The sequence below is a fragment of the Nematolebias whitei genome, chromosome 5, assembly GCF_014905685.2.
Source record: "Nematolebias whitei isolate Nwh7 chromosome 5, NemWhi1, whole genome shotgun sequence".
In the NCBI taxonomy this organism is placed as follows: domain Eukaryota; kingdom Metazoa; phylum Chordata; class Actinopteri; order Cyprinodontiformes; family Rivulidae; genus Nematolebias; species Nematolebias whitei.
Genome location: NC_056502.1, coordinates 15,462,744 through 15,472,087, shown reverse-complemented (window position 1 = coordinate 15,472,087; position 9,344 = coordinate 15,462,744). Strand labels below are relative to the sequence as shown.

The 9,344-nt window shown below is 42.9% G+C and overlaps 1 protein-coding gene across 1 annotated transcript; it reads left to right on the top strand.

The window, feature by feature from the left end:
- Positions 1-872: 872 nt before the first annotated feature.
- On the top strand, positions 873-8,498 carry slc2a3b (solute carrier family 2 member 3b). The gene is made up of 7 exons (XM_037676241.1): positions 873-1,118; positions 1,213-1,375; positions 4,190-4,377; positions 7,503-7,607; positions 7,694-7,795; positions 7,894-8,097; positions 8,184-8,498. Exons 1-7 carry the CDS (start codon positions 888-890, stop codon positions 8,433-8,435), a joined length of 1,245 nt encoding a protein of 414 aa, XP_037532169.1. The 5' UTR covers positions 873-887; the 3' UTR covers positions 8,436-8,498.
- The last annotated feature ends 846 nt before the right edge of the window (positions 8,499-9,344 follow it).

Below are 9,344 nucleotides of genomic sequence, written 5' to 3'. Positions count from 1 at the left end.
TACTTATCTGGAACATGCCTCGGCTACAAACCATGGAGTTTGAGCACCTGATCTCAGAGCTGCAGCCGCTAATGTGCAGATCTGACACGACTGTTAGCAGAAAGGCTCAATGTGTAATTTACCACTGTCACTGTGGACAATCGGAGCTTTGTCGAGACAGGAACTGGACAACTCCATCAATCAAACTGGGGGAGCGATTGTACATGAGCTCCATCTGCCTGTTGCAGAGATGTGTCATAACTTTGTCTTTGTCCCAACAGTCCAAGAAGAAGGTGACTCCCTACCTCCTCTACTGTGTTTCAACGGCGGTCATCGGCTCGCTGCAGTTCGGCTACAACACCGGGGTCATCAATGCACCTGAGCAGGTGTGTGATTGTGTCCTGCTCACCAAAAACGCTGAATAAATCAGTTTCATTCTCCAAGAGCTTGAACTTCCACTCATGTCAGTGCTGAACACTTCACTGCCCTCAAGCGGGAACGTTCAAAAACTCCTCCCAAAAGTGTTCCATAATTTCCGCCTCCAACGGTGCCATTCTTTTCTTTTCTTTATTTTTTTTCACTGCTAGAAATTGCGAGTGTTTTTCAAGAATGTCTCGGCGGAGCGGTTCGGAGAACCCCTTTCCCCGGGGTCCACCACCATGGTGTGGAGCTTTGCTGTGGCCATCTTCAGTGTGGGGGGCATGATCGGCTCCTTCTCTGTTGGAACTATGGTCAACACCTTCGGCAGGTGAGGAGCCGAGGGGATTTGCTACTTTCATCGCACCCAAAGTGTTTGCGTTTCTTTGCTTTAACAGGCATTTAGATAAATCATGGTACTGGAACTTCTCTGAAGGTAAAGCTTCTTTTGTTGCCTGATTCTTTTGTCTCTCATCATCAGGCGAAAGTCCATGTTGATCGCTAACATCCTGGCTGTGCTGGGCGGTTGCCTGATGGGACTGTCGTCTCTGAGTAAATCGTTCGAGATGGTCATCATTGGCCGGCTGATCATCGGTCTGTTCTGTGGCCTGTGCACCGGTCTGACACCCATGTATGTGGGTGAGATCTCTCCCACCGCTGTCCGAGGAGCCTTCGGCACGCTACATCAGCTGGGTGTGGTTATTGGCATCCTGGTGGCACAGGTACACTTGTAGGATTCGCTATTAAAGAAGTCCATATAAAAAAGACCAACATTAGCGTTAATTATGACTTCATTCCTTGATTTTTATGTTTTAGATCTTTGGTTTGGAGTCTCTGCTGGGTTCAGATGAGCTGTGGCCCGTGCTGCTCGCCCTCACTGTCCTGCCAGCTATACTGCAGACTATCATGCTGCCCTTCTGCCCCGAAAGCCCTCGATACCTCATCATCAACCTCAACCAGGAGGAAGAGGCAAGAAAAGGTTCGTCAAAACTTCCCTCACGTATCAAAGACACAAGATGACATCATCTTCAACTTTAGCCTGTGTTTTATGGAGAGTCTGAAGTTGAGCTTTTCAAAGCGTGTGCAATCAGATGAGAAAAGCTGCTGGTCACCACATGGCAATAATCTGAGAGTTCAGGTTGCCATGGCGATGTGAGGTTCAGCTTTTTCTCCAGCTCAGATTTGAAACTGACTGAAGCTTTTTTTTTTTAAATCCTGATGCGTGCTCAATAATCCAGGTAGAAAAATCTAAAAAAGTTAAATCTGGTCCTCTGGACATTCAAAAAACAAAACAAAGCAAAAAAAAAAAAAAAAAGTAGAAACGTTTCGTCTTTCATCCGAAAGACTTCCTCAGTCTGAGGTGCTGTTTTCAGCTCAGTCTTACAAACAGCACCTTCTCAGAGTAGATCAACCAGTTTGCTGCTGACAACCAAAACCAGCTGATCACATGCTCAAGAAGGACCATCAGCCTAACAATGGATCATTAGCACACTGATGGCTGTTTACTGTTCACAGAGGGCTGAGTGATACTAGCAATCACAGCATTGTAAGAGGGGGACAGTTCAACCCGGAGGCCTCCACCCCTGTTTAATGATGGACGATTTCTTTTCACAAAGATGGCCTCCTTTACTCCTCTCTCAAACCATCGTTCCTCTCTGTCCAGGATGTGAACATCTTCATCCTTGAAAGAGTGACCGCTGGCCTGGAGATGAGTGTAGACCGCAGAGTCCTGGCCTGATGATGTTGATCTTCTGTGCTGGGCCATCCTTTTGGCCAGTGGCTGTTTTGTTTCCCCGATGTAAGACTGATCACAGCCCTCCTGACACTGAACAGCATACACAACATTACTCTGTTTGTGCCGGGGGACTGGATCTTTGGGATGAACCAGTCTTTGCCGTAATGTATTTTGGGGTTTAAAAGCCACTGGGACGTTATGTTTAGAAAATAAACGTCTCAGTTTCTCTGATACTCCCTCAACATATGGAATGACCACTGGTCTGGGTCTGGGTTCCTCCTTTTCACCTGATGGCTGACTGGAGTCCTGTTTGGGTTTCTTCTCTGCTTTCAGGAAGGCCCAGTTAGGATATCCACATTGCTCTAGAGCCTGTCTTGTGTAGAATTTCTCCTTATGCCTGGCTCCTGAGTTAGTGGGGACGCTGTCTGCTCTGTGATACAGAGTCCTGATGACTCCTAACTTGTGCTCCAAAGGGTGATGGGAGTCAAACTGCAAATACTGGTCTGTGTGGGTGGGTTTGCGGTACACCTCAGTTTACAAATGTCCTCTATCAGAGACTGAGACCTCACAGTCCAAGAAAGCCAACCTGCCATTTTTTACATCTTCTCGTGTGAACTTGATGTATTTATCCACAGAGTTGATGTGGTCAGTAAAATGTTGGACTTCCTGAGATTTGATTTTAACCCAGGTGTCGTCAACATACCTGAACCAATGACTTGGTGGTGTCCCTGAAAAGGACGTCAAGGCTCTCTTTTCTACCTCCTCCATGTACAGGTTGGCAACAATAGGAGAAACTGGAGACCCCATAGCACACCCATGTTTTTGCCTATAATATTGCTCCCCATATGTGAAGTAGGTTGACTGCAGGCACAGTTTCAAGAGTTGACACAGTTGTTCTGTGGAAAGCGTGGTCCTGCTGCTCAGAGTGGTGTCTGATTTTAATCTTAAACTGACCACCTCTACTGCATCATCAACAGAAATGCACGTAAAGAGTGATGTGACATCAAAAGAGACCATTGTTTCATCAGTCTCCATGATGACATCCCTCACCTTATCCACAAAGTCCATGGTGTTCTGTATGTGGTGTTCTGAGCTGCCAACTAAAGGGATGAGTACAGACGCCAGATATTTGGAAACATTGTAAGTGACAGAGTTAATCATGCTAACAATTGGTCTTAAAGGTACACCTTGTTTGTGGATTTTAGGTAAACCATACAGACTAGGTGTGGCCTCCCCTGGGTACAGTCTGTGGTACAGAAAACGGTCAATAGCCTTGTCCTGCTCCAAATTTTTCAGGCAATCCATCAACTTCTTCTTGTAACCACTTCCTGGATCTCTTTTCAGAGGTTCATAAGTGTTTAAGTCACTAAGGAGTGTCATAACTTTCTCATGATAGTCGTTCTGGTTCAAAATCACTGTGCACCTTCCTTTGTCTGCTGGGAGAATGATGATGTTTTTGTCCTTGCTAAGAGTGGTGAGTGCGCTCCTCTCCTCTCTACTGATGTTGGAAGGTGGTGGTTTAGCATTGCTGAGGCAGGATGAAACTTTGATTCTGAGTTGTTCTGCTTCACCCTCTTTCATTTTGTTGTTGCGGATTGCTGATTCTGTGGCTGTGATCATCTCCACCAGAGGAATTCTACTGACTGAAGATTTGTCTCAAACCAACGCTACATTCTGACAATAAAACGTCATAGCTCCTAATGACACGGTTTTGGCACCCTGACCTGTTAGCACGCACATCCATGTGACGTTTGTGTTTCTGGTGTAAAAAATGTGAGCAGACAAGTGAGTTAAAAATAGAGGAGCTTCTGATTTTCTGTGGAACGTCTGCTCTCGTTTTCTCTTGGGGTCTATGTGGCGGTTGGGTGTTTTCTTGGAGGCTTCTGGTGCAACAAGTACCAGTCTGTTGGCTTAGAGACTTACATGGTCTTTTTATATTTTCCACCTTACCCTCCAAAAATTGTACCTATTCATTCATGTGGAGTGTTTTACAGATTAGTTAACAAAGAAAAATAAAAATTTATGATGACTTTTCTTCAACCCTTCTGCCTCGTGCAGCACTGGAGCGCCTGCGTGGCTGTGAAGATGTGGATGATGACATTCAGGAGATGAAGGAAGAAGGGATGAAGATGGCTATGGAAAAGAAAGTGACCGTGCTCGAACTCTTCCGCTCGCCGAACTATCGTCAACCGATCGTCATCGCCATCATCCTGCAGCTCTCTCAACAGCTGTCCGGCATCAACGCCGTGAGTGTCCTTCATATTCTGTGAAACAGCGATGTAACATGAACAGTGCGGATCGAGGGAGAGATCCTTAAACTCACACAGGAGATTTAATGTAACTGATATAAACGTTTGTAAGTTGGAGAAGAAAAATGAGTCTTGGCTCAAGGAACAGTTTGACAGTGACATTTATGAAATGAACATTGAATTACTAGTTAAAATTCTAATGAAAAACATGAAAATAAAAATAAAATACAAGTCTTGCTAAATAAAGACAAGTGTAAAGTGAATAGAACATATGTGTAGTGAAGCTAATGTCCACGTGTTAGGACACAAGGTCTCAAGACCGTAAAGAGACAGTTTATATCTGTTGTTGTGGGTAACGACACATTAGGAACAATTAATATTCTGCTTGTTGTAGATAGCTCTTTGAATGACCTCATTTTAAATAAGCTAGGCTCAATTCTGACCAGATTGCCAAGCTAAATGTTAGTCCGAGCAGGACCAAGACCAAAGTGGATTACTAAGAATAACTGCTGTCCCATAAATTTCAGAGTGGTTCATCCACTATTTTACAAAACCTTACGTTGCTGTCAGTTTGTCATTACACATGTATTTTGTCAGAAATGTAGTTTTCCTGAATGCATTCCAAACTACATAGAAGTGTTAGCTTAGCTAGCTGGTCCTGCTGCTATTTAGGCTACGCTTACTAATAACTTAAAATTACTTTTAAATCAGTGTAATGTGAAACTATTGGGAGTGTAATGGTTTATAAATAATGTTTGCATAAACGGTTATACAATATTTTAGACTGGGGTTCTTTTAAGACTATAGAAATTTGTTTTGGCCCTAGCTTCGCTTGGGGTAGCTGTGTTAGCTTGTCAGTTCATCAGAATCAGAATAAGAATAAGCTTTATTATCATTGTACCAAGATATATTGAGATTATGTTCGTACAGTCGTACAAAAGATGGGCGGAGTGCACGTTGCTGCTGCTACAAGAGCGCAGCCTCCTATCCTTTATCAGAATACTTTTTTAGATAGAAAAAGGTAAAAGGCCATGAGGATGGATAGTGGTATTACAAAAAAGATTTCTTCACATCTTGTCTTATCAGGACTCAATTTAAGACATAAAAAAACTGTACCAGCAAGCACAGTTATAGACACATTACATGTGCATTTGACATCAAGACAGTGAGATTTGTCCATGAAGCACTTCCAGATAGGCCATAGTCCTGAAAAGATGTTGGTCAGCCGGCAGTTCTGATAAGCCTGCACAGGCAAAGCTTTTCCTTACTTTACCCATGTCCCAGGAGAAATCTGATAGTCGGCCTGCTTTCGAGGCCAAATGGGGGAGTTAGATTCAGATAAGCCACAATTGTTGATTTTCTTCAGGTAGACTGTTTATTTCTTGTCAGCCTTGAGTCCTGCTTGTGCTTTCAAGAGCTAAAATGGTCAGATTTATGGGCATTCCACTGATCTGCACTATGAGCCTCATTCATTCAGAGCTAAAGGCATCTTCTCCAAACTGAAGTCATTCAAAGAGCTATCTATCACATTTACCTGTAAGGATTGCAGCTGTACCCAGATATAAGGACCGATGAGAACAGAGACCGAGACTCAGAATGAATTTACAGTGTTTATTTACAAGTGATATGCAGTATGCCAGGGAGGAGATGATTAGAGTTCTTGTAGTCAAGGGTGATAATGTTATTGCTGATCTTTCTTATGATGGAGATCGAGGTCAGACGTGGGGAGAGCTGACCCAAATAGTTCCGGGCGAAGGAGGTGTACGTCTGAACAATGGCAGGCGTTAGACAAGTGGTAGGAAGGCGTGGAGGCAGCTGAAGAGGCAAGAAGGAGCTCGAGGTCCACAGAGGAGGATTCAGGAAATGGGAGGACATCAAGTGTTAACCACTGGAGGCACAGAGAGAAATACAAAATCAATAATATTTGGTTTTAGACACGCGTAAATGGTAGAACAAGATATCGTTGGTAGGTAATGCTCCAGCGCTGGCTGAATGTCTTCTGCAGCCTTTTATGCTCCTCATGCTCCACATGTGTTGCTGATTAGAGTCTGGCTGAGTGTGCAGGAGCTGGCAGAGCACAACTCCCACATTACCAATTATTTCCAGTATTACAAGGAAATTAAGTGTACTTTTACAATATCCAGTACCTTTGATTTTAGTAGGAAGAGAGGGAAACTGAAATAATTTGTGATTAGCTAAATGACAATCTCACAAATCAGCTAAAAGGAAACAAAAACAATAAACTAAAACAATGTTTTCCTATACAGGAAATTTCAGTGGTATGTTTTAGGGATGTACAATATTATCGGCATGGTATCGGTATCAGCCGATATTAGTGATAAAGTTAAATATCGGATATCGGCCATTCCATCAAAATAACTCACCAATATAAAATACACTAAAAAAAATATGATAAATAAAAAAAATATATATATATATATATATATATATATATATAATTATTATTTTTTTAAATATAGTATTACATCATTAAAACCCCCATTTTTTACATCTGCACTTGGTAGCAGGCCAAATTGACAAAGACCATGCAGAATAATGTAGTGTTTTAAATCCACAGCAGAGAAAGCTATGTTGTCTCTGGTCTAGGGAAAAATATCAGTTTTGGTATCCATCCATCCATTATCTTTACCCGTTTATTCCATTTTGGGTCACGGGGGTCGCTGGTGCCCATGTCCAGCAATCACTGTGCGAGGGGCGGGGTACACCCTGGACAGGTCGCAAGTCCATCACAGGGCCACATAGAGACAAACAACCATTCACTCTCTCACTCACACCTAGGGACAATTTAGAGTTACCAATCAGCCTAACATACATGTTTTTGGTCTGTGGGAAGAAACCGGAGTACCCGGAGAAAACCCACGCATGCACGGAGAGAACATGCAAACTCCACCCAGAAAGGCTCCTGGACCGGGGTTTGAACCAGGAACCTGTTCGCTGAGAGGCAGCAGCTCTACCAGTTGCGCCACCGTGCTGCCCAGTTTTGGTATCCGTTATCAGCCAAATAAGTTTTAACATATCAGCTATCGGCCAACAATCCAGCATCTTGCATCCCTAGTATGTTTGATTAGTTCAAACAAAAATGTTTCCTTTTCTCTTTTCAGGTTTTCTATTACTCCACAGGCATTTTTGAAACTGCTGGTGTAACTCAACCCATCTACGCCACCATAGGAGCTGGGGTCGTCAACACTGTATTTACAGTCGTCTCTGTAAGTGTCTGCACAGAGTTACTATAAACAAATTTCCCCCCGTTTCTTTTACAAATTTTTGTTTGGTTTTATTTTCTGCACTCCAGCTGTTTCTTGTTGAGCGAGCAGGACGAAGGACGTTGCACCTGGTTGGACTGGCAGGAATGGCCGTCAGCGCCCTCATCATGACTATCTCCCTGGCTTTAGTGGTGAGTGGACTTTTTTTTTTACTTATTATCCAAACTGTTGCTTCCATGTTACATTTTCTTTTTGACTTTAACCCCTTTCCATTCTGATTTTTGTGCAGAAAACCAACCAGTCCTTGAGTTATCTGGCAATTGTGGCCGTTTTTGCATTTGTTGCCAGTTTTGAGATGGGTCCTGGTCCCATCCCTTGGTTCATCGTCGCTGAGCTCTTCTCTCAGGGGCCTCGACCTGCTGCCATGGCTGTCTCCGGTTGCTCCAACTGGACAGCCAACTTCTTGGTTGGACTGGGATTCCCAAAACTGGAGGTACTTTTAACACTGAGAAAATATATTCCATTAAATTATGTCCAACTTCCAGTTTGTTTCATAACAAATTTCTCTCTTTCTTTCAGGAGCTTTGCGGTCCGTACGTGTTTCTCATCTTCATGGTCTTTCTCATCATATTCTTCATCTTCACCTACCTCAAAGTTCCTGAAACAAAAGGACGGACCTTTGACGACATTGCGCAGGGATTCGCTGCCGCACCCGCCCATTCCTTGGTGCATGAGGCAGTGGTTGTCAACTCACCAACCAGTCCAGAACCAGTACCCATGTCCCCCACAGAAAAAGTACCCATGGTGGATCTTCCTTCAGAGAAACAATGAGTGACTGTTCCATATGCAGAAAAGACGGATGACCTCACGCGATTGTAAGAGTTCGAAACTACACCTGCCAGACACTGAACAGCAGGGCAGACTGTGGCTACAGATGTTTTAAACATGTGCCTTCTTTATAATTAAGATTTCTAAAACAGAAGTATTTAACAAAACAATCCCAATTAGAATTCCTTTAGAAATTATAAATAAAACCCTGTAATCCTGGCTAAACTTGACTGTACCAGCAGTGCTTAATGTTTAAGGATATTTTCCCGCAGTGTCGTGCCTCATAAGAGGCTCAACATATGTTCAAGTTTTCAGCTGCCCTCAGTGGTGAAAGGTTGCCGGCTTTAGGGGGTTTATATATTCAGGTCAAGCTTGAAAAGCCTGTTCTGGGTCCTGCTAGTTTGACCTGAAAAGACGGGACTCGCTGTTCTGCGGGTCTTAGTAAAACGCCCTGCTTCAAGTGGAAGGAAACACCAGTTTTTAGTTGGTTATATCCTTAACTATTGACTGAAAATTGATTTTTATTACATTATATATCACATGAATGACTCCAGACAGGAAAATTTAGTTTGCGCTAATAAAGAAGAGCAACAACCATTCTGTAAAGTGCCTACATGAAACCTGTGTATGAACGTGAGAAAGATGAAGCAAAGCACTGCCTGGAAAGAAAAATGCTTTTTTTCGCTACTTAAAAACTCAAACATAAGCTTCTCGGCGTTCAGGATTTTACTGCAGGAGACAACTCAGCTCAAAATATAATAATAAAAAAACTAACTCAGGAGGTTCATATCTGTAAATATTAATATGTTATAGTTAATATAAAGTACAATCATTTACCATCACTGTACTTGGCAAAAATGTCTACGTCTGTTGTAAATGAAACAGAAAGTATAACATCAAAGCTTAGAAAGT